The sequence below is a fragment of the Lonchura striata genome, chromosome 4 (genome assembly GCF_050655825.1).
Source record: "Lonchura striata isolate lonStrDom1 chromosome 4, ASM5065582v1, whole genome shotgun sequence".
In the NCBI taxonomy this organism is placed as follows: Eukaryota; Metazoa; Chordata; class Aves; order Passeriformes; family Estrildidae; genus Lonchura; species Lonchura striata.
The window spans coordinates 45,255,261-45,280,912 of record NC_140706.1 but is presented as its reverse complement, the minus strand read 5'-3'; the positions used below and the strand labels follow the sequence as shown (position 1 = coordinate 45,280,912).

At 40.3% G+C, this 25,652-nt stretch overlaps 1 protein-coding gene across 16 annotated transcripts in view; it reads right to left on the bottom strand.

The window, feature by feature from the left end:
- Positions 1–25,652, bottom strand: part of SLC20A2 (solute carrier family 20 member 2) — a 56,860-nt gene that overhangs the window by 21,256 nt on the left and 9,952 nt on the right. For 5 of the 16 annotated variants that reach the window (XR_014955153.1, XM_085578953.1, XM_085578964.1 and 2 more), the window contains exons 2-7: positions 17,025–25,651; positions 10,666–11,216; positions 5,885–6,025; positions 4,556–4,641; positions 2,446–2,542; positions 336–452 (exon numbers count right to left, since the gene is read on the bottom strand). Coding sequence is in view for 15 of the 16 variants with exons in the window: in XM_085578953.1 (XP_085435079.1) it covers positions 336–452; positions 2,446–2,542; positions 4,556–4,641; positions 5,885–6,025; positions 10,666–10,954 (730 nt within the window). In the remaining variant the exon portion in view is untranslated. Of the gene's footprint in view, positions 1–335; positions 453–2,445; positions 2,543–4,555; positions 4,642–5,884; positions 6,026–10,665; positions 11,217–14,785; positions 14,977–16,290; positions 16,522–16,857; positions 16,943–17,024; position 25,652 lie in introns of all 16 variants that reach the window. The other 11 variants (XM_085578957.1, XM_085578963.1, XM_085578960.1 and 8 more) reach the window with 11 other exon arrangements.

Genomic DNA, 25,652 nt, shown 5'->3' with positions numbered 1-25,652 from the left:
TAAAGCTAAACAGTCACTTAAAGATGATCATTCTGACAGGTTTTTTCTCTAACTTTTTCTTAATAAAAAAAGAAAGTAGGTTATATTCCAGGTTTTATTTTCCTGTTTCTGCTAGACTTCAGAACTTAGCACTGCAATGGCTTGCCTAACAAGGTTTTCAATTACTACCACTGCAGCTCTTTCAGAACAAATTACACAAATACGTAAGGAATAGTTTAGGCATATCCTGCCCATGGATGGGGACGGGACTAAGTGACCTCTCAAGGGCGCTTCTGCCTCTGAAATGTAATATTCCATGATTTTATGTCCCTTGCGTTTCATCAAATAATACTTACTTTCTATTTTTCTCTTCATCCAGGGACACACAAAAATCCAGACTAAGACAGCAAATACTAAGGACACACCAACTGATATTAAAGCAATGGCCCACATTGGCAGTATCAGTCCCAGTACTGTAAAGACAAAGAAATAAAACCAAAGCAAGCCATTAATTAACATGACTTAATTATCCCAGGCAGTGGAAGAGCAGTCTATTTCAGAAAAGCCAGTGTTCACAGTGTATTCAAAGCCAACATGAAGGAGCTGATGACTTTTAACACATCACCAGTTACTGCAGTATTTAAAGGTATAGCTGACAAGGAAACATTGGCAGGTTTAGTCTTCCAGTTTCCTGCTGCCCCACTGTGACGTTATTTCCCAAAGAGCCGAGGGTAAAAGCCCCACATCAGGGCTGCTAAAACAAGTTTGCAGTGCTTTTATAAATGAATGCACATTAAACCAGGTTGCCCATTAGGGTTAAGTGTTTACCTGACCTTTGCTCTGGTCCATAAAGCCTGATGCTTAGCTTGCTCTAAGCCCTTATTTGCTTGCAATATGAGCTTAATGCAGCTGAGGCTTCGTCCTGCAATGCACAGCGACATCAACAACTCGTGTTTCTGTAATTATTTCCCCAACACAGTTCCTTGCACTTGTTCAATGAAACAATCAATGAAGAAAGAGATTGGACTCTGAATTTCAAACCCATATATACATTGCCTATCTTGAAACCTACATGATTTATTCATCCTTGTGAGTAAATGGTGACAGAACAGAGGCCTTGGAGAGTAAATATGCTTTTTCCCAGTATCAAAAATGGAGTCCCATCTTTTTATTCACACATTTTAGAGACTGCTAAGCTGAAACAGAGGGAACATTAAAATTCTTATTTCATTTATTTTGCTTAATGAGTCACTGCAGAGTGCCTGACCTACTTCTGCAGTACAACTAATGAGGAAAAATGTGAGTTAAACAGCTGATTTACTGTTAAACATCTTGGATACATAGCCAATCAGTCTTAAGAGGAATAGCAATATTACCTTCAAATTGGGAATTTCTCAAGTTTTTATGAATTCCAGTAATGTTATGCTATGGAGTAGGGTCTACCAACTGCAATTATCTAGTACATCTAGTGTGTTGAATTTTAGAGAAATATTTCCAATCAAAGAGGTCACTTTCTAAGCCTGCTTTCTTAATTCAGAGCCATGTTCAGAAGTCTATCTTCAATTGTCCCTTCATTCATAGCTCTTGGGCAATAATCTAACTTAAAGATAACATTTAATGACTAGAGTCTTCAACAAAGTAGTTGAGATCACTGAACATCTTTGTTCTGAACTCTTTTGCTAGAAGTGTGTGCCTAAATATACACTACTTCAGTAAACTATACAAATATAAATGCAAATACATAAATATAAAATGTGAGAATATAAATATACAAACATAAACACAACTGTATAAAAATTCAACTAATATAAAAATAAAAATTCAGATATAAATATACATATAAATAAACACAAACATGTAAGTGCACATAAAATATACAAATATAGAAAAATATAAATAAAGTCCTTCAACTTCTTTTCCTTCTCCTGAGTTGCAATCAAAACAGAACAGCAAAGAACGAAGATGCATTCAATGAAGAAACAGGTTTGGGGATTCTTATCATTAAAGGGAAATAAGGAAGTAAATTTAAATAATAGTCTTGGAGCCAGAGTTGCCAGAAAAGCAACTCTGCTGATGTCAGTAGAGTGAAGGTATTACACTGAGAGCAAACAGAACCTCCTCTCCCACCCTCCTCTGAACCTTCACTCCTTGATGCACAAACCTAGAGTACTTTGAGAGCTCAACACATGCTCACAATTACAAAGCCAAAGCTGCATCTCAGTAGCTTCCCTTCCTCTAAAGAGGTATTTTTTTTTGTAGCTGTGCTCTTCTCCACTAACCAGAGTGATCAGGACGTTGTCACAAAAACACACGCACAAACAGAGGCACGTGGGGAGGTGAATGATTTACTCTTGCCCTCGTTAATTCCTAACACAAGAGATAACCCTGTGGTGTCTGGGTGACACTGGCAGAGCATCCCTACACACTGTAGGAAGCCTCCCTCCCGTGCCTCCCCAGCTCACTCACCTGGTGCCCCAGTGTACATGATGGAAAACACATTAATAGCTATGGTAGCAGCATAAAACACTGGGAGTGCGCGAAGGCCATTGGGCACAGGGTCTTCCTGCAGAGAAACCATGAAAAAAAGGAAATGTTAGCTGGATGTCACACCAGATTTTTCATGCCAGCATGAACCTCCATGAGGAAAACACATGCTCCTGAGTCAGTACCAGGCAGATTGAGCTTTTGGATGTTGAGGAAAGGATGGCCTGCTTGGTTACACCCAAGTTCACAATGCTGGTCCTGGCAAGTACCAGCACTCTGGGGGAGCTTGACACTGTCAGTGGGAACCAGGGACTTATATTATACTTTCCAGTCAGCTGCTGAGTGACCTGAGGGCAGGCTTCTTTCTGCAGGTGTTTTCTCACTTATTTTATGTCCAAGATGAAGAGTCCCTTTAACTTAGCATGACTGAAGGGTGCCAAGCAGGAGAGAGCTTTGCTGTTTTGGACCAGTGCTACAAGCAGCAGTGCAAAGCATCCATCTCAAAACCATATTCCTAAGCTCTCTCTTTCGACTGAGACAGCCTGGCACTTCCTACCAGCTAACAGAAATCTCTGAAATCCCAAGTGTCTGGCTGTATTAAGCAGGTGACACACCCAAAGTGAGTAGACAATGTTTAGCCCAGCACTGTGTCTGCTGCCCACTGCGCTCTCGTGCTCTTGGCACTCACAAGGAAAGACTCAGCTGAGGGTGCAGCGGAAACTCACCGTGTGAGCCACGGACAAAGCCTTTGTGAGGGACTGCTTTGGCCTTTTGAGGGGCTCCATTTGTTTTCAAAGAGCCTGGCAAAGCTGAGGGCTGGCTAATGTGGTTTCATTTCTCGCCGCCATCAGCTATAAAAGGGAGCTGAGAAAAGGCTGTGGTCACCCTGTGCTATGCCCAGTGCCCAAGCAGGATGCAGATGGGCTGCATTTGCAGCTGGGCCAGCTGCTATTCACAGACATCTCCAACAAGGGCATGGAGCCCTATAACAGGCCACAGACTCACAAGCTAGAAAGCTGCTCTTTTTTAATGCATGCACACAAGTCACTACCCACTTATGTCAGAACCTCTACAGATCTTACTGCTTTGTGAATGGCACAGATGGCAATTAGGAGGGAATTTCCTTAACTTGAATTTTTCTGCGTCTTGAATGCTTAAATATGCGGCCTTAATACCACTGTTCACATGATTTTGATGGCTAATTTCTTAAGTTGCTAGGCTTTAAATACAATAGTGGAACCTTTCCTTACCTTTCTTGCAACTTCAGTTATTTTTTATTCAAAGCTGAATCTGATCAAATCTATCATTGTTTTTATCACTGACATTTATTTAGAGCAGAAATAAAGAATGATGAAGCTGAGGTTACAGGTGGTGCTATTTATATCAAAAGAATTAATCCCTCATCTATTTAAGTTCGTTGTATAACTGCTAATATAGTGTCCCTTATTTTAGGTCACTGTCATGCACTTCACCTCCCCATTTTAGCAAGTTGAATGGTGTGAGAGAAATGGAAAAGGCAGTTCAGGTTTCCAGACCATGCTGGGTGGCAGGCAAGTAATCTTTTGCACTGGAGATACATGGACCGATGTTACCTCAGGTCACTAAAACACATTGATTCAGGTTTCTTGAGAATCTATGAAATAGGCAGATGCCCATCTTCTAACATCTGATGTGCTGGAAAACCAAGGCTTAAAATTTCATGACTTTAAAATACCAATTAGAGTATCTCCAAGGAAGGACTGTTCTGTTTAAATTACAGTCAGAACAGCAATTGTGAGGCTAAGTCAATGCCAGCAAACTTGTACTAATACAGAAACAGCCTCAATGTACCATCCTCTGACCAAATATAATATACAATATTAATTATCACATAGCACCTTCTAAGCCTCAAATACTTGAGTCAAATTATTCACTGTGAGCTTTCAGAACTGCTAAGAGCAAGTATAACTCAAATGGCTATTTAAAAAAATGACTGGTCTCGTTTCCAAAAAGAAGTCATGAACTTTCAACTGTGGAAATGCCAGCACTCAAATGGGAGGCTAAAACACAATCTTCATACTAAGCACTCATTACAATAGTGAGATTTCTTTACCTTGTTTAAAATGAAGAATCTGATCAGCACAAATAGGATTCCAGACATCAAGCCAGATAACAGTGGGGAAATAAACCAAGAGGCAACTGTGTTGAAGAAAGAAAGAAACTTGAAATAAACAGAATTCTTGCATAATAGTTAAGTACATTGTTAATGAACAATAAATTTAAAACAGTTCTTGTACAATTGGAATGAATGTTCTGTATGTTTATTTACAACTGGTGCAGCTCAACATCCACCAACACTCATGAAGTCACAGTAATGTTAAGCACCATTAGAAACAACAGCAAAAGCATTTCCTGCTAATTTTGCAAGTTTAGCAATCAAACTCATCAGGAAAGTTTCTTGTAGTTTGAATCAAGAGTAGTCCAAGAAAGTGCTGTAATTTCCTAATCATCATGACCAGGAATGTTGCAAGCAAGTGGAAAGCAATTGTATCTAGCAGGATGACATGCTGCTCCCAGGGTAACAGTCTCAAGTTCCAAAATGCCACAGAAGCATCAACTGTAATATATGATTTGTGTACATTTTTTGCAGGCCAGCACTGCAAGTGTCCAGGACTGATTTAACTGATTTAGTAGGTGGCAAAGCTCCCACTGATTTCAGTAAAACCAGATTAGGGCAGCACTCTGGAAATCTCATCCACAGTGATTTATTGTTTGCAGCACGGTTAACAGATGGATTCTGCTGTCACTGAAAACTCTTTTACTATTGACAGAATTTTAAAAATTACATGCATTGCTAAAGTTCTAATATATTACCATGCCTGCAGCATAAAATCCTTTTAATAGAGACTTTAGGCTGCACCTTGAGTTCCAAAGGCTTCCAAAACAATAACAAAACACTCCACCATGTCCCTGCTTGGATGTGCCACTGTTCTTGGCAATGGGAGGCTGTGAGTTAAATGTGCTGTGTGCCCTGAAGGTGGTGGGTGGAGAAACATGATGACTGTGGGCATTCACATGACAGCATTCATATTGTTGAGAGCAAGAACAGGGTAGTATGAGCTGCCACAAGGAAAATTAGAAGAGGAGGAATGTCACCTTGAAGCATGTTTCTTGAGGGACAGTGTGTCCCCAGCTTACCTGGGGAAGCTTACCTGCTTCCCACTGGGCAAGTACAACTTCTGTCTTACCCCTTTCTCCACTGGAGACACAATGCAGCCCTTAATTAACATGGCACCAGTGCATTTTCTGAATGACACGACTGGGGTGGAAAATAAATTAATGAGGGAGTGCTATCAGCACAAAGCAGATCTCTGGGAATGTTTTTTGCAGGCAGCACACGCTATTTCACATACCCTCATACATTAAAGGAGACAGCACTTACCAATCTTGACAAGCTGCATCCACTGGACACCCTGTGTACCAATTGCCACCAGAGAAAATCCAATCGTAGCACCTACAATGCAATGGGTCCCTGATATTGGGAGTTTCAAGAATGATGCAATTAGCTGCCAAACAGCAGAACCTAGAAACAAATGAACCATACGGTATAAACAACAACAACAATAATGTAACACAGAAAATTCTTTGCCATGTGCCCACATTCTTTTACAAGTGCTGCCTACACTTCTCATGCATAAGAGAGATCTTCTAAAGAGGGTTTTGTTCCTGTTCTGTCTCTAAAAGCAGATACTAAGACAGTTTAATAGCAGCTTTGAATGCTACATCTAACTTATGACTGTTTATGACTAATGGTGTCCTACAATTCATGACAGTTCTGCTTTCAGTATTTCCAGCCTATCTGAGTAAGTACACAAACTGCTCCCAGTGCACATCAAGCTTAGAAAACCTCATTCTTGATAGCTGACTCTGGAATCCTCCAGGTGATCAGCGTGAGGAGGCATTCACCATTTCACTAGTGAACTACCCATGCTCCTAAAATTGGATACTACTAGAGAAAGGTTAAAATTGTGGGAGAGAGATATTTTTTTGCTTCATCTCAGTGCTACACAGCCATCCAGTCCTCTATAGGAAAAATGGACTGAGGAAAGAATAAGGACTCTCTCACCGCCTTTATCTGCAGCTCATTGTTGCAGAGAAATTGAAGAAGGATTCAAGGAGAAATTCAAGACTGCTGAAAAGACTTATGTTAGTCATGAAGAAGCCAAGGATACTCTGGCATAAGGAAATAAGTTCCCCATACTAACTAAGGGGCAGTGGGTAATGGTCTGTAAAGTAGATGCAACATCTGGCATTTCAACCAGACATCCAGGAAGGAGGCTGCCAAGAGTGCAGGGGAAAAAAAAAGTACCCCAAGCACCGCTTTCAGGAGTTAAATCACAAGAGTTGGCCACCAAGCCCTTGTGAATGCAGCTCCATGCTCTGACTCCTTTTCACTTTGCAAAGACACAAGATCCCTGCTCCTCTTGCAGTGGCACTAACCTCAGGACACCAAAATACCTTTGAGAGTTGCACAAGCTTTCTGTGAGCCTCCCCTAATACTAGAGAATTTTTACAAAGATCTCTTCTTCATTGTAATACTTCATGGCCTTAAGACTAAATCTTCATATATTGAGTTACCAGTGGCAGCAATCAAAATGCCATAAGAGATCCTGAATTTTCCAGCTCATGCCACCTCCCTTAACAGATCTGCAGCACATACAGGTGATACAGCAAGGTCACTGAACATATGCTGGCAGACTATCCAAAGTTTCAGCCTCCATCCTCAGTTCCAACATAAGAAGATGGTTTGAAGGTCTTGAAACAGAACCATCTGCAAACGGTGATTTGCTGGTATCATTATCTGGCTGCATTTGGAAATCAGTTTGTAAAACTGATCTCTCCTGGCATACTATCCCAAAACAACTGTTACTTCTCTTGCTAGTGGAAATTCTAGATCAATCAAGGAACACCTGCTCTTTAATCCTTTGGCTTCTTTTCCCCTAGACTAAAATAAAAATAAAAACACTTTGAAACCTTTGACATGAACTTAGAGACGAGGAAATGGAAGTGAGGAGAAGGAGAAATCAGATGGTTACATCTGAAAGATGTCAAATAAAAAGTTAAGCTACCCATAGATACGTAATTGCAAAATACTCAGTACAAAAAGCAGGGGAAATGCAACCAGGCCACAGCTGCACTTCAAATGTCTAGTGAGGACTGGGTTTATTGTCGGGGGAAATAGAGGAAGTATGGAACTATTTTTTGTTTATTTAACTTCATAGAATCACAGAATGGTTTGTGTTGGAAGGGACCTTAAAAATCATCTAATTCCAAACCCTGTGCCATGGGCAGGGACACCTTCTACTAGACCAGATTGCTCAACTGAAAACAAACAGTCCAGAAGGAAACAGGTGGTGAAGGATCAGTGGATGGTCTGAGAAGGACAAAGCATAATCTAAAGAAGTTTAAGGAAGCATGTTAAGAAACAGAAGAAAATACAAAGGAAGCCAGAGGAGGACTTTACTCTGGGACTTGCAGTGCTTTAACTACCTACATCAAAGCTTTAAATCCTCTTTAACATAAAATGCTTGTTCTCAACTTTTACCTTTGCAAAACTAACTTAGGAAGCAGGAAGCTCACTAGGCCAGGTCACAGAGTCCCAAATTCAGACCCTTCATGCCCGTGGACACCGTGGCCCACACCCTTTCCTCTCGGTCAACATCCCCAAAGACAGGGGCTGGCTGCAGACTGCCCTGACCAGGAGCTGCTGCACCGGCGCTTGGCCAGGGCGCGTTTCACGCTCCCCTGCTGCCGAGGGCTCCCCATCCATTCTCCTGAGGCTCTGGTGCTCCATGCCAGCTGTGAGCCCCCAACAAACACCACGGTCTCCTGCAGGATAGATTAGTACTTGGCTCTGCTAATCCTGGCTGGGATGTCCCCTCTGTTGGTGGCACTTCCTCAGCCACATCAGCTGCTGGCTTCAGCTCGCACCAGAACCTCTAGAACAACACACAGGCAAGTCCTGACAATAACCTGACAATTAGTTGATGCTGGGCAAGTACTACAATTTACCCCCAAGAGCAGCAATCCTTAACTTCTCATCTGCCTAATAAACAACATTATAATGTGCTCCAAATTACTACAAAATGATACATATTAAAATTTTAATCCCATTACTTCCCGCTTCCTTTTCTCTTAGGAGAAAAAGGTTGACCTGAAAATTACATCTGCTGTTTGCTGCAAGCATCAAAGGATATTCCACCAACATCTGGAAAGAGGATACAGTGACTTTTGGTCTCTCCCAGACTGTTGACTCATTTAAGCCTCATTGAAATTCAGAAGCTAAACCCATTTGCAAAAACATAATCATGAGGCATGAGCGAACAGGGTGGGGGAAAATGCAGAGCGAAAACAGAAAAAGAAAAGAAAACACCCAAGAAGGTCCAGAGAAAACACAGAAAAAATATCATACATCCAGATAAAAGCTGGAGATTGATTTGAGGGAAAAAAAAATGGAAATCTGCATTTTGTAACTTGTGATTAACTCTGAGACTTATAATGTGGAATTTCTTCTTAATGCCCCTACTGGAGGAAGGGAATGTAACTGGTCAAGTTCACACAGACTTATGTAAATACACATGCAAATAAGTTGTTTTCTTTGAGCTTCTGGCCAGTTGCCCCTGCAGGGGGTATCTGAGACTTAAAACTTTGCCCTGCCAGGATCAAGATACCAGAAATAGATCCAGAAAAGAAAACCCTTCCTTCAAAGGGACCCAAGAGCACACAGGTCACTTGCACTCATGGGAAGAGACAGAGCCATCTCAGCAAGCACAAGGATAACAGATGCAAGTGGGAGGCTGCTAAAAAGCCACCCTACACCTTGAGGGAAAGAGGAAATACCTACAGCTGACCCTGCAAGCTATCAGGAAAGAGGAACTGATGGGGTGGGGAGTGGAGGAAAGTGGAAGTGGCTGCTGTCCCAGTGATTTCTTGGTAACCAACCCCTCTTCCCCTTAGGCAAGGAAAGGTGGCCAATCTTCAGGAGGCTCAGGAGCAGCCAAAGAACCAAGGGAACTACCTTCACACTCTCAGACACACAAAGCCACCTCTGACAGCTCCAGAAATTGTCACTCAGTGTCCATTTCGAGCCATAAAAATAATTTTTTCTTTAAAGGCACTCAATTTTCCATTTTCCCAAAGGAAACAGGAAAATAACCCCAGGTAGTAAATCTCTGCACAGACTCACCTAACTCCTGTGCAGTCTTGCATAAAAAGTGTGAGGAGGTTAGAAGGGATGGAAGGTGCAAATAATATTTAGGTCAGGTTTAAGTAGGTTTAAGGAAGAAAATCTTTAAGTGGAACATCCCTCTCAAGCAGAGGATGCTGCGATGCTTGTGTAAATCACCAAGCTGCCGGACTGAGGTGGGAGGGCTGGCCCCTTGCCGGGGCTGCCTCTCCCATAGATAAGGGGTTTCCTCCCTGCTGCCTCTGCCCTTTAAAAGCAGGTTTGCTCCCGGAGGGAGCTCTCTAAAAGCTCACAAAGCCTCTTGCACATAAACAAAGAGTAAATACTGTGGCTTAATGTTACTTACCTCAGAATATGCTGTTTGTTCTGCACAGAGATTTAGTTAACTACAAACACAAGCAAGGGGGCAGACTCTAAGGGCTGCCCTGCTGTCGTTTGGGTCAGAAGAACTAAAAAGACCTTAAATGTCTGATTATCTTTACTGCTCTCTTAGTTTTGCCGTGGGGTGGGCAAGGGTGACGTGTAGGACTAATTGCAATCACTCAGCCAGGCAATCAGTTTACACAAAAGTGTTTGGATTTTCTGTAACTTTTTAAAAAAACTATTCCTTCTCACACACGTTTATTGCAAACTGTTGATTCTGTAGGATCTTCTGTGCAGACACAAATACTATACTTTTATATTTTCCATTTACCATCACAAAAATCTGAAAAATATTTTTTTTCAGTATCTTGTACATATATAGGATCCATTGTGTTAACTATTTCTTTTCATCTGTTAGTTAAGTGGCTGAACCATTGAAAAATGTAAATTATTAGAAGCATTTTAAAAAAACATAGGAAACTTTAAAACCCTGCATTCACACAAAAACAGATGTGCAGGTCAAGAAGATGGGAAGGCTTAATTAACAATGCTCACAATTAACAGGGTGACAAATACAGAACAAACATTACTTGGAATAGGAAAGTGTTACTTACCAACCATTGCACTCACTTCTCCTGCCATCAGCAGTGGGACAGTGTTGTTGTACAGGTTAACATCAATGATACCTTTCCGAATTGTTTCTCCTACTTTTGCTCCCAGTAATACTGAGCCAGTGGTTTCAAAAACTGAAGCCAAAATGCAAGCCTGGCGTAAAGTAACAACACCAGAGCCCACGGCTGTTCCGAAAGAATTTGCAACATCATTCGCACCGACAGAAAAAGCTAAAATAAAAGCAATGATAAAACCCACAATGACCATCCACAGGTACTCATCCATTGCCATCTTTCCCCAAACTGCAGATTTGCTTCCCCTTTGCAAATAGTTAATAGTCAAGGCTGGAGGGCACCGCAACGGATTTGGAAAGCAGATTTCTTGTAAACAATGAGTTCTCTCTGGAAAGTGCTGGGTAGTGCTAGAATGTGAAGAAACTGCTAACTGCTGATTTTCGAACTACTATAAATACTGTTCATTTGGCTGCCTTCGGTCAGCAGTGAAACACATTCCATATTTTGCTTCCAAACTGGTAGGACTGCGATGTTCTGTCCTGCAACAGAGGAAAAAAAAAAGAAAAAAGAAAATAAAATTGAAAAAAAAAAAGGGCGAATACTCAGCAGAGCTCATAACAATGCGTGTTTTCAGAAGTAAACAGATGATTTAAACCCACTAATGGGGTCCTACCTCAGCATGTGACTGCTCTAATCATAAAGCAATTCAGAAAAGATTCAAATTAGGTCACCTCCAAAGCAATATGTTTCTTGCAATATCACTGACTGAGAAAATCTTTTGAGCAATATAAAAGGATTTAGAAAATTTGAGAATCTTGTTCGTGTGGAATTTACCAAACACAGCAATAAGCCCTCTTTCCAGCAGGAGGATTCCTCTTGGCTTTTTGCACCCAGTGAACAGAAGACATACAGAGTACATGAACCATACCACACAGCCTGACTGCCAGCTGATATAGAACACCTAGCTCCACTGACCTCAGCAGAGCTCTCAACATTTTATTAGCTGCAGCCATGGATATGCTCCTTTGAAAAATTATTTATATGCATGTCTAAGAAATACCATTGAAAATACTCTGAAGAACATTAATATTCATCTGTTGTTATCACATCCCATGCAGTAAGAATACAACTTCCTTACAGCTTTTCGGTCTCTGAAACAGCATAATAATTTCAGTATTTCCATGTAGCTCTACTGGTTTAGAGAAGTCTATGAAAAAGGTGCCATGAAAACACTGAACTCTGTTTTTTCCTATAGATAGTTACCAATTACTAACAGTTATTAGATTTAAACTATTGCCACAGATATCTTTGAGTACTTATTTTGACAGTTTCAGTTTTATGGCTGCCTTTTGAATTACATCTTTCTTAGTCTGATAAAAGAGTAAGCTCTTTCAAAGCAAAAAATGGACACAGAGAAAGGGAGTTTAAAAAATAAAACCTTCATCATCCAAAAGACTGTTGAATAGTGTGATAAGGCCCACAGTGACATGAAGATGGTCAAAAGCTAGAAGCACATTTTCCCAAACCACCTGCCTCCTCCAAGGGCCAATTCTCTTCTGTTACTGGCCACCACAAAGACATCCTGTGGTCCTGTGGCAAGGGGTCAAACTAACATTTAGCAGCAAATATGCATCAGCCAACTCCACCTCTTCTAGTTCTAGAGAACAGGAGATGTCATATTAAAGCCCTGAGCCCACCTCCTGTTCACTCTCTATTTCCACACAGTCACTTCAATTTCATACAATATTCCCACATGCACATTTTCAAGATCATGCTTAATTTCTTTCAATGGCCCAAATGCAATTTGGGTCCTGCAGTAGCAAGGAGGAAGGGTCTCTGAAACCCCTGAAATAATAGCAAAATTTAAAAATTAAAAGAGATTTTGCATACTCCTGAGATGCTGGATCCTTGAAAACGACCAAGAGGAAAATAAAACATCCATCCATAAGTGTTTCCTAGAACACTCTAAAACTGATGTCAAGGATTGATGCTTTCTCTACAGACATATATCCAGCAAAAAAAAAGATGCCCCTCTTTTTTTCAGCAGGCTCCAAACTGGCTGAACAACTGTTGCTTCAGTCTTTTCCAGACATGGAGCAGACATCAATCTTTGAATGCCTTACACTCTAAAATATTCTAAAATAACATTTCAGAAGGTCTAAATGGCTAAAAACATTTGTATAAGGATTTTTATACTATGAGATAACATGAGAAAATGAAGCACCAAAGCATGTTTTCTGTTTGTAGACTTGTTGCTTTTTTATAATTCATGAGCACTCAGCCCATTGAGTGGAAAAGGACTTGACAGAAACAGAAAAGGCTAATGATATTTGGAAGAAACAATTATATTTAGCACTTGTTTGCCTGTGAATGAAGACAAAACCCCACTAAAAGCATTTGTTAAAAAAATTCTATTATGCATGTCAGATTTTTGCTAGGAGATGAAGTACTGGACTAGGGTCCTTCCTTGATCCTGGAGATTAATGATTAAATTCTTCATCCTGCATGCATTTCCACAGTACCTTTGCCAAGTTAGCCTCAGTGCCCCAGTTTCTGTTCCTGAAAATGGGCAAAGTGACTGAGGTCCATGCATGCATCCAGACTGTGATTATACAAGACCCATTTCTTTGGACCAGCTAGATAAAAGCACACCCTTATTCCCAATAGAAATCTGTCTTTTCTTCACTTATCAACCAACCTATCAACTTACTATGGTGACCCAAATCCTGGGACTGAAGGAAAGAGCAGGGTGATTGTGTCATTCCCCCACCAGAATTCATGGGACAATGTTTGCCAAATCTGGCTCCTCCAGCCACAGCGAGTTCTTGCAGTGTCCAAAATAAACCACTAAGTCACAAGGTTGCCTTTATTAGCTTCCCTGGGAGAGGGTGGGGTGAACTCCTCCAGATGGTCCCAAAGAAATTAAGACTTCAAGCATGCATATGTGTGCTCCTAAATTGCCTCACGAAGGCCAAAGAGTCTCCAGGAGACTGTCAGCAGGGCTTTTGGCAAAGGGCTCAGAGAGGCAGCTACATAAACTCCCTCCCTGTAAAATAGAATATATGGCCTCAGGAGAAAAGGATGTTTTAAGTAAGAAGTCATCCCTCCTGTCATTTTATGCAAGGCGATGGTTCAAAATAGAGCTTTCTCCAAAACTTGAGAGGCTAAACTTGATGTCCTCTGTGTTGGCACAAGCAACAGCACAGCAGCAGCCAAGCTGTGTCTTTAACAAATGGAAATCAAAAGGAAAAAAGGAATAAACACATTTTTAAAAATTAATATGTAGGCTGCCTTCGAATGGCTAGGTGTTACTACTTTCAACCTTAAAAACAGTAAGGGATTTTAAATGCTTACCAAAAAAAAAAAAAAAAAAAAAAAAAAAAAAAAAAAAAAAAGGCACATCTCTGCTGAGAAAGTTTTCAGAAATGCAAAATATCCTGCAAAGCAGGCCAGTGACTAAATACAGACTAAATCTTGTAGCATGCTTCTTTCTAGGGCCCAAAATACATTTGGCATGCTCAGACACGCTGAACTATGCCCCATATCACCTAATGTAACCCAAGAGCCTGTGGTGTTTCATGCTGTTACTGGGATGAAAAAGAAACTGGAAAAAACACTATGCAGGAGGGAATAGCAGGTGATCTGCTCCATGTGTGACACCTGGAAGTCACCAGCCTGTGTCTCTCCTGTTCTCACTTATATTTCATCAACGTGCCTCTATGCAACTCCACCTGACCTGCTGGATGCTGGGAGATCTTCCCAGTTACCTCTGCGACTGATACCTCCTCTGCACTCAGGTGTGTTGTGCTACCACAGCAGACTCTGGATGGAAAAGTACATTTTCCTATTTAGGCTTTGGCTAACTCGTCCTGAACCAGCCCAACTTGTTCTGCCATGCTGCAAACTCACACTTGGCCATTAGCAGGGCAGAGGAATTGTGTTAGGACCAGGAGCTGCAGGACCTGAAGCTGGAGCGTGCATCTCTGATGGCTGGATAGAAACGCATAGAGATGTCATTTCAAGCTGGAAGAAGCTAATTCTGCATTAAGGCAAGTTTTTTTAGCTAACAGAGTTTTCTTATGGTCCACAGACAGTGTACCATACTTACAAGGTTCGGGTTGAAGCCTTTTAAGTGGAATTAGAAACTTGCACCTCAGCGAGAAAAATCTGATATTTGGAAATGCTCAGCACGTCCCTCTGCCTCACTGGCAGATGATCCAGACACCCCCCTCAGACTGCATTTCGTTGTTCACTAAACAGCTTGTTATAACTCTGTCAACACAGAGTGCTATTTTTTCCCTAAGGGAGAGATGAGAACAAAATCTAGGTAAAAAAGCATCTCGATTCATGCACAATGACAAGTGAATCCTCAGGAAAAAGTTAGGATTTCATGGTAAGCATGAGATCACTTTAGGACATGTTTATATATGGACATTTACTAAGACAGGTCTCCTGGAAGCTATTCATGGTACACTACTAAGCCTAGACAATTTTTAATGAAAAAAATAATACTAAATTTGAAAATCAGAGATGCCAGGGTTTAGGGATTTTTGGTTTTGCTAAACAAACTGCTGCTAAAGAGAACAGAGAAGTATCTAACAGCAGGAATGAATGGATAAATAAAAGCTCAGTACTAAGTTCAAATTCTAAGGAAGTAATCAGAGTGCATTACCCTTCAGCAACCCATCTATGTGACATGAAGGAACAGAGATCCCATAAAAGTCCTTCAATCTTCTCTTCACCCGAAGTTAGGGAAGAACCTACAGCACTTGTGAAGCACTGAAAGGTATGCAGCTCATACCATATATAAATCATGCTGCATGCAGCTCTCATACTCTCAGAAGTTGCCCCATGCTGCAGCTGAAAATTTTATTCTGCTCTGGATGGGACAGAGATTCTGCAACATCCCAGTTTTAACCGATTTGTTGTTGCCCAAGTATGAACAAAAATCAAAGAATAGCAGCTAGTGTAGCATTTCCCAAAATAATTTTTATGACTACTCCGCCTTGCATTATGGCAAGGCAGACAAGGAAGGACAATTTCTTTTCCTCTGCCGTGCTGAAAACAGTAGATGTTTAATGATTGACAGCAACACTGGATTTGTACTGACAGGCAGGTTCACTTCTAGTTTCCAGTGGCGGAAAAGTCTGTCTAAAATGCTTACCAGACAGCAGCTTCTGGGAGCTTAGTCCATATCCTCACTACTTCTGTCTGTTGCTTTTTATATAAAACTGCTCTGCCAGGTTCCCACCTATGTGTATAAACTCAGGCCAGATCCGGCATTCCAGTCTGCGGGTACTGAACGCAGCACTGCATAGAAACCAAGCCTGGTTTATAACCAGAGCTACTAACATCACTCTTATCAATAGTCCTTATCATTTCCAGTTCATGCTCAGGCCACAAGGCTCACAAATTATTTACTTTAAATTACTAATGCTACATTCATGATATGAAAGGTGGTATTGAATCAAGTGGTTCAAGACTGAGAACATCCCTATATGGCTCTAAATTACATGCACAGGACTTGTCACAAGGCCAAACATTATGCAAGTTCAATGCTCCAGTACACAAAAAGCACTCTGAACTTACTATTAAAAAAAAAAAATCAATTACCACATCAGCAGAAGCAGGTTTTGTATCAATCAGTTCCTATTTTAACACATTCACAATGTGTTTAAGCATACTTCATGCTACTACTTCATATGGAAACAAGACTGAAGTTGATAGCTTTCCAAGGATTCCCGTCCAGTTTAACATTGCAGAGAGGGACTGTCACTGTCAGCTCCCAAAACTTCCAGAGGATGCTTCCTTTTCCTAGTCCCTATCAACCTTCTGTTTCCACCACTGAAAGGTCACAAATGGATATAAAATATCTAGCATGAGATTTTGCTGCTGAAAACATTCACTAAAAACACAGATAGAAGTCATTTTAAGCAATTCTACAAATAAGTAAGAAAGGTGAAGTATCAACAAATTCTCATGCACTTGCTGATATATTTTTCTCTAACTAAAGGACAATTTGATCCTTCAGTGACTGAACAAAGTCTTGCTAACAGGCAAGTTGTTTTTAAGACTCAATACTAGAGATTTTCAAGATCCATTCAGAGAAAACTAGTGTTCATGCTTACAAAAAACATGTTTTATAAAAGAAAGCCATGCAGAGAAGTCTTTAAAACTCACCCAGTATTTAAAAGTTTTTCCAGGAGAAAAATGAGCTAAGTTCTTCTAGCAACCTCCCCTCCTTATCAGAAATACAGGTTGAAGTCTAAAATAGACATCCTATCATTCAGCACAGTCACATCTGAACATGCAAACTTTCAGAGGGTAGAAAGAGGGCTGTAACTTACACCAGGCAGTCCGGGGATACAATTCACTCCGGCACAGGAGAGCACATAAGACAACACTGAGAAGCATCAATGCGAGTCCAGATTCTTATTCAGTAGGTGAAAATCTGCCTCCTCTTAAGCAAAGAATTCTGCTGGGGGTGGGCACTGATAAAACACAACACTGCGTCACGGCTGCACCAGAGAGACAAACCAATCCAATGAAGCTCGTATTAAAAGCAACAAAACGTTCCCTTCCCCCCTCCCCACCCCCAGGCATAGGCATAGACAAGAAAGGAAATCTCATTTTTGACTGTCAGATGGGTGTTTTGGTGAGATCAGGTAATCTCTGAGGAGTCTCAAATCTTCTATTTGCAAGCACACTTAAATGCACTTTTAATTCGAGTGCATGTGACAGTAGGGTATGTACATCCAATTTGGGAATAATGTTGCTTGCACGCTTGCTACTTTATTCATGTCAGTAGAGGTCCCACAGGCTACACAGACTGCAGAAAGTTAAAGATGTGCACAAGTTTTGACTGGATCGATGCCTAAGCAAACAACTTCACTTTCAACAGTTCAGCCTAAATTACCCAATCCAGATTCTTTCAACCGCTTTCCTTTAAGTGGGAAACATTTTTGCACATAAGTCAAGGCAAAACTAATGTTTGCCTAAAAGTACCCGCCTTAGCTTTATATAAAATAATTGCTTTAAGACAATATCATGCAGTTAAGCTATCATATTCAGCAAAAAGGAATTAAAATCAAAACTGCATTGTCACAGTTAAAAATCTGACTAACAAAAATTTACTTGGACACATTTATGGTTTATGAATTTATCTGATAGGTTTTACTCCATTCTGAGTCACTAAAATGTGTGTAATGCTATTACAACTTAATATAATTAAATCTGTAAGTTTCCCACATTTTGAACATTTGAGAAAAACTAAATCAATTCAGATTTGTAAACACAGACTTCGAAACATGCTCCTTTCCTATTTTTTCAAGCTTGAATAAAGGATATTTCTTATCAAGAAGTCAAAAATTTTCTGAATTGGTTAAATTCAGCTGCAGGGCTTATTTGATAAAACTGAAAGTGTTTTACATTTCTTAAGAAAACTCACATGGAGTAGCAAGCCTACATCACCTTCTAAATATAATTAGGTCAAAATTCCAACTAGAAATCTGCAATGAATAAATGACATTAAAATCCTCCCACAAAAAAAATTATACCTATTGGGCCATGATTATTTTTAAGGTCTATACCCAACTACAATTAAGTCTGCAATACAGCTGCTACCTTTATGAAAAGCTACATCTCTCAAATCTGGTTGTGATGTCTTTCCTTTTGCTTCTGTAATAGCTGGCAAACAGGCTTCCAGTTTTTAGAAAACTGAGAGGCTAAGACTTTCACAGTGGTTTTCTCTTATGGACAAAAGCAACATATTTTATCAAGCATGTTAATGTTTTCCTGCAGATTATATATCTTAATACCTTTTTTTACTTTTTTTTTCTAACAAGTAGCATCAATCAATTCAAGTGAGAGCAACCATAATCGTAAACATTAAGTCAGCTTGTATTTATAGATCTGGATTCCAAAGTTTTAAGGAAGTGAATAAATAAGCACAGAAACTTCTTGTAGCACTTGTTTAACTTTATAAAGTAAAAAAAAAAAAGAGAAAAGAAATTGCAAAATATTATTCCATGTTCTCTTTATAGCTGATGTCTGCCTCCAACCCGAACAGCCCCAGTAAGCATTAAATCCATCCTACTTTTCCTGCAGAGAATTAGGATGGCCCATTCCCCCAGCCTAGAGCAACCACCACCAGCGTGCAGGTAAAAACACTGCCGAGGGGACATGTCATTTGAGAGGTATCTATTTCAATTTCAAACCTCAGAAGCTGCTGGCCTGACCTGTGGGAAGCATCTCAGACCCAGGAGAGCTGCAAACTGGAACCATTTGAGTGCTGCTTCCCACGAGCCAGCCTGGCCACAACGGTGGTTTCTTGTTGACCTAAGCTTCAGAGCTCGGTCTACACGCAAAGCAAAGGATATAATAAACAGCACAGAGAAAAGGAAATATCTTCAAAGCTTTTGTTCTGCTACATCAGCATTGTGGACTTCAGGCATGGGAAAATTCAAGCCAAGATAGGTTGACCATTAGAAAAAGTTATAATTTGGGACACCACTAAAGAAGCAAGCAAAGGAAAATTTATAAGACCACAGAATAAATTGCAAGGATTGGTTTTTGGAAATGGCAGCACCAGTTTGGTTCCCATCAAATCAAATACTTGTAGAAATTATAAATTACAATCTCGATCAGATATCATAATTTTGTTTTAATTGTAATTTATTTTGGTAAATCCACAATTGATAGATTCTTGTTTTATTCAACAAACTCATGTCAGGCAGATTTACATTCAGGTTTAAATAATGTAATAGGACAAGCCAATTTAAATATTTAATTTTAAACCCCCTTTGTTTGCCATTTCTGCATTAGCTATTTTCTGAAAAATGCCCAGGTTCTCATCTCCCATTGACCACTAAAACAAAGTTAATTTTGCAACTAAGGGTAACTTTTATATCAAATGTAACTGGCCTTTTTTGCCATTCAGGTTGGAAGGCTACATATGTAAATTATTATTCATATTTTAAAACACATACATTTTGAGTAGAAAATAATGGAGGATGAGTAGAATTTTCTAACATAAAAACCCATAAGAATTGGAACCTGGATGCCTGTAAAATGCATTTACTCAGGAACAGAAATACAACAAAAACACCCAAAAGCTGCAAGGTTAGTGACCAGCTACAGGAGCTTCTGGGCTCTCGCATACCTACTGGTACTCTAAAACTGGGAGCCATAAGCACCTGGGGACCCTGACCCTGCCTGGGAACCCTTAATCCCTTTCAGTGTATAAACAAAGAAAATAAAATTAATTAGGAGGCATGAAAATGGGTGGCACATGGCAGCCCATTGCACCTCGAAGAAATCTCCAGCCCTCTTCTTTCTCGTACTGAAGGCCTCCATGACCATCTCCACCATGGGAGCCTTGAAGCCAATCATTACCTAGAAATCAGCCCTGAGGTCCTTCAGACTAACGGAGCTTTAACCAAACCTGCTCTACCAAACACAGCACCTCTTCTTGGAGCTCTGGTAGTTCTATTATGCTCAATGAATACCAACAAAACTCTGAGCATCTGCTCTGCAGAGAGCTGAAACACAGTTTAAAAGAGCCAATGAAAGCACACTTGCTTTTGCATATTGGATAGCAATTTCCGAAACATTCTGTTATCTATCAGGATAATGTCCAAAAGAGATGCATCCATGTTTCACTGCAAGAAAACCATCTCAGGGACTCTTTGGAAAGTTTAATACAGTAGACATAAAAATTAAGAAGTCATTTAGCATTCAGGGATGGAGCAACTCCTCTACTCTAAGGAATCAAATCCCTTGGATGGGCTTTCTTGATGGCTCTGAACTCTGTCACCCAGTCATCCAAACATTTTTTTTTCCAGCAAGCTTGTGGCCTCTCAAAGAGGACATCCCACCCCAGTCAGGGGACTTCCATTCCCAGTGGTCGAGGTGATTTAGCTGTGCTTGCACAGGCATACATGGAGAGCTGCCATGTTACAGCATGTGACTCTGCTTGAGATCACACTTGTCTACTGAGTGAGCCAGCCCTGGGAAATGAAAGGGAGGAACCCACAAGTGGAATTGCTGGAGGCCAAGGCTGGCACAGAAGAGGATGACACAGGCTCCGGGTGCTGTGTGGCCTGGGAGAGCCATGCTGACTCCAACCCCTACCACAGCACAAGCCCATGTCAAGCCAGGAGGAGTTCAAAGGCAGCAAAGCAATTCTGAAGGGGCAAGGCTTTGGCCAGCGCTGATTCAAGCACTGCCCCAGTTAACGCTGGAATGGGAACTGGACTTGGATCACCTGTGACTCCAGCTGACTGACCAGAGACCAGGGCACACCCATGACCATGCTAAGACCAAGGAAAAGTGTGACCTGATGTTCAGAGTCACCGTGAGCTTGATCTTGCCCTCCCCAGACCCATATCCAAAAAGAACCTATCAACATGGGCACAGTACTATAAAAGCCCTGGCTACTGTTCACAACTCAAGGAGCATTATCCTGACATACTAACGGACCCATACCGACTTTACACAGAACATAAAAATTGCCCATGAAACACTCCTGTGGCAATCCAAAAATATGCATTTTGCAAATTCAGAGGCTTATGCAAAGATGCACTTGGTGAAAAGCCAGAGTGTGGTTGCCAAAAGTCAACAGTGCAAATTTTTCAGATAAAGGAAACCTGACACGTCCAGCCCCAGATTGCCTGCCATTTCCATTTCACTTTGGGTTTCAGAGAACAACCACTGTGGAACCTTCTGTTTGAGCCAGAAGAGATGGCTGGAGCTCCCTTGAGTCCAGCAACCCCCTCTCTTCAAACAGAGCTGGAATGAGTGAGTAGCTATCAACATGCCAAACCACACCGGCTGGCTCTCACTGCCATCCTCCAAAATCGGTATGGCCCACAGGACAGAAGACCAAGCACTCCTGAAATTATCTAACTGAATGGAAAAAGGAGGAAAGGACCAGGGGTATAACCAAACAGAGAAGGGATGACACTCACAGAGGTGTCTACCATAGAGGTGTCAACCAGGGTTATGGGGATAAATGGAAGTAGATGAGGCCAGTACACTCTGACAATGAAAATTTTGATGGTGGTTTTTTTTGTTTTTTTTTTCCCTATGAGAATTGCAGTAATAAAGGGGGAAACAGCAAAGCTGTGACCTTGGCTTCCTTTCAGAGGAATTGGAGCCAATCTTATGCTGCCTGGTGACCATGCAAAGCATGGCATCTGCCAGTTAATAGGCCTGTTGCCCCCTCAAAGCCCAATAGCTGCTGATATCTGTTCTTGAGTCCATGTAATATCGACGTCTGTCTCCTGCAGTCTTTGCTGCTAGAGGCATGAGGAGCATGATGGTGAAGCAAATACCTTGAGTTCCACATACCGGGCAGCATTAACATCCTGGTAGCTTCACCATAGGTTGACAATACTACTGAAGCAAAGAAGTGGCCAAAAGACTTGTCATTTAATCTGGGTTACAGATTAAATCACTGTCAATGCAATGTGCCAAAGAGTGTCCCACAGGGTTCCTGGCTTAGCAAACACCTCCAAGAGGACTTACTAAGGGTGTGTGGTCATATGAAGCAGGTCGAGAAAAGTTAGGCTTTATCTCTCATGGAAGGCCAGGGAGCAAACCCAGTAGTCCAGTGCCAATGTCCAGGTGGAGTGCAAAGAGTCTTCCTAAATGTTTGGGCAAGATAAGAGGACACATAGACTGTATTCATCTTCTGAAAGAGCTTGAACAACTAAGATTTCTCTTCTTGACACACAGGCTGTAGGGAAGAGGAAGTTATTAGGCAGCAGACTGTATTTAAGTACTTGGCACCAGCAAACAGGGCCAGTGGCTGCTGTGCCTCATCCTCAGGAGAAGGCACTCCTAGCTAAGCCACAATGATGACAGTGATGCACTTCAGAAGCCCGATGGCTGCCCAGAGGAGAAAAGATAGAATGGGTGCTGCTGAGAGGTCAGGAATAGCAAAGGGGATTCCATGAGGAACCCTCCCCTCTTCCCTGCCTTGGTGTGAGAACCAGAGCTAGTCATGCCAGGATCCTGCTATGGCCACCACGGCTCAAGCTGGGGCTTCTCTAGACTGCATCTTCCTTGCAGAAAATGACCAACAAAAAATGGGAGTGGCCCAGCACTGACAGGCCTCTCTGCTCCACTCAAGCACTGTGAGAAGAGCCACATCACTCCAAGGAAGGGTGCAAATTCCAGAATTAGCTGAAAGATCAAACAGAAAATGAGAAAATAACCCCCACAACCAAATAAAATTTAGTCTATGGCAGCCACACACGACAATCACACCATGTCAAGATTCTTCTGAAATACAGAACATGCAAAGCATATTTCTTGCGAGACCTGGAATCACTGTCATCCTGATAAGGAAAATTTACCCACTGTTATCCATAAAACAAATGAGCAATAGATAATCATATAAACAAAGAACCCTGAATACACAGGCAAAAAGACTATAAAGTATTTTTTCCTTCAAGGAAGTAATCAAGGAATCTATAATTAATAAAAAAATGGTTTCTTGTCACCAAGACCTTCAGAAGTCACATAAATCATTTCCTCTTCCATCTCTTCTACACATAAATTAAAAAGGGAAAAATTAATTATGCCATTTCTTCAACTATCAATCAGTTTCTCCACTTTGAATTAAGCAGATCTTTAATTAAATCAAATTAATAAAATTAGGTGAGGAAAAGAGTTGCTCTGAAACAGTAGAATACATTACTCCCAAAACGAGCTTAATATTTCAATCAACACTGTCTCCAAGCCTTTAACCGGATATCTTTCACAATTTTATTTTTTCTTTAAAACTGCAGCAGACATGACAATATCTTAATCACTTAATTTAATACTAATAACTAAATAGATTACAATAAATTTGGGCTATATTACAAGTTTGTTGCTTTCAAATCCATAGTACTATGGTTTTACAAGAAAAACAATCCTTTTCAGTTTAAAAATTCCTCAGTTAAGCAAAAAGTATTTTCCATTCTCTAAAGTAATCCAGAACCTGGACTGTATTGTTCACTAATATACTTTCTGTCTGGGATACATTGGTGCACTAATCATATGTGAAATTCAGGGGTGCAGAAGACCATTCTATATCTACTTGCAAACACTATCATCCATTACTGAAAAATCTATTTAAAATTGGAAAAAAATTGCAAACTCATCCTCTGGCTACTCTAATCCCAGGATTCTATTTTGACTGAGATTCTCTAGGTTTCATTCAGAAAACAGATTAATTGCAGAAACTCGAATGCACAGTTCTCCATCAATAAAGTCTTCCACAAGAACATGCAGGAACCCACACTGAGTGTGCCTCACGGGCAAACACCATGAAAGGAGTAATGCTGGGAGAAACACTAGGTGAACACAGAGGTACAGGTAACATGAAGAAAACAAATGTGCAGATTTACTTGTTCCAGTCAACAACAGTAGCTAAAAGTTTATTGATTTCAGTTTCAGCAGCTAAAAATCCATGAAAACATTCTTAAATTATACAGACAATACTAACCCATATTCAAATTTCTATCAAAGTAATAAAATAGGCTAGGATTTTCTCACAGTCATTGCAATTTACTTATCAATTAGTACAATAAAACCTATTTTAAAATGTAAATATCATAAAGTGCAAGTAGCTTTTGTATCCCATTGTGATGTAGCAGCTCAAGTATATGGAAATATCTAAGTAAAGAGACTGAAAAAATGTAACTGGAAAAATATAACTACAAAAATAGCTGGACACATTCTCGGCCACTGTCTCTCAACTGTTCCCTTTATATCCACTGTAAAACTATTTCCAACACACTAATCACATCTATTCGGAAGAAACTAAAATTATATGATTTCAAACTATTTTAATTTTAAAAAATAGTCCTTTAACAACTGCTTTTACTCTTCTATCTAATTATATACTCTTAAAGGCCAAATATTCAGTCAGTATACAAAAATAACTATAGTCTTTTATTAAGGATAAGACACCAGATAGGAGTTCATAAGAAAAATAAAGATGTTCTTTGCCTGCCACTACCAGCAATACTTTTCAATACAGGAAAACACATTTACTTTTAAATTTTTAAATACATATACACCAAAGTCTTAATAACTTTGTATCAGAGACTTACTACAATCAAATCTGTTCACAGCATCATTAAGTTGTTGGACTGCATGGCCAGTATTTCCTTTGAGATACTTCACGGTGCAGCCAAGATGTTCAAAAAACTATCTCTCCAAAAAGCTCTCTCCTAACTCAATGCTAAGTAATCTGCACTTGTAACTCCACAACCCTGCCAAGAAATCTTACCTAGAACATTTTTCTAACCAACAGTCAGATAGAAAAGATAAAATTGATTAATATTTGATTCTGGCATCTGTCTAAGGACACCATAAGAACAATACATTATAAGGTTACTCAAATTAGAGGGATAGCACTATTTTTTTCTTTTACCTATGCACCTGTCGTCATACTTTCTATACAAAGGGTGTTTATTGCATGCAAGCAAAACCCCTAACTTCCTACTTTGTAATGATCTGAGCTTTTCCATATTCAATGTATGTTTCAAAAAACAAAAGCCCCAAATTGATTTCAAGTACAAAGCAGCAGCTATCTCATCCACAAATAAAAACTACAGCGATGTTCTGCTCTTCCTAAAACAAGCTTGAAGCCATGATTATATTAAAGACACAGATGTGAGGGGATTTTTCAACTTCCAAACAGACATGCAAACAAAGTATTACAGTTCAGGGGTGCAGGTAAATGAATAAGCAAGAAAACTACGTGACGTTTGTGCAGCGTCCTCTCAAATCCTGCAATCCCTTCTAGAAAGTCTGGGTCTACATCTCCCTCTTCTTTACTCATGTTCTTCTCGCATGGCTTGGTCTCAGAAACTTTCCATGCCTGTAACGGAAACTTGAGCCAACTTCTTAAATGTATGATTTCTTCATCTCCACTCATCATCCACTTCTGTTTCTGAGAAGCTCCTCATCATGACACC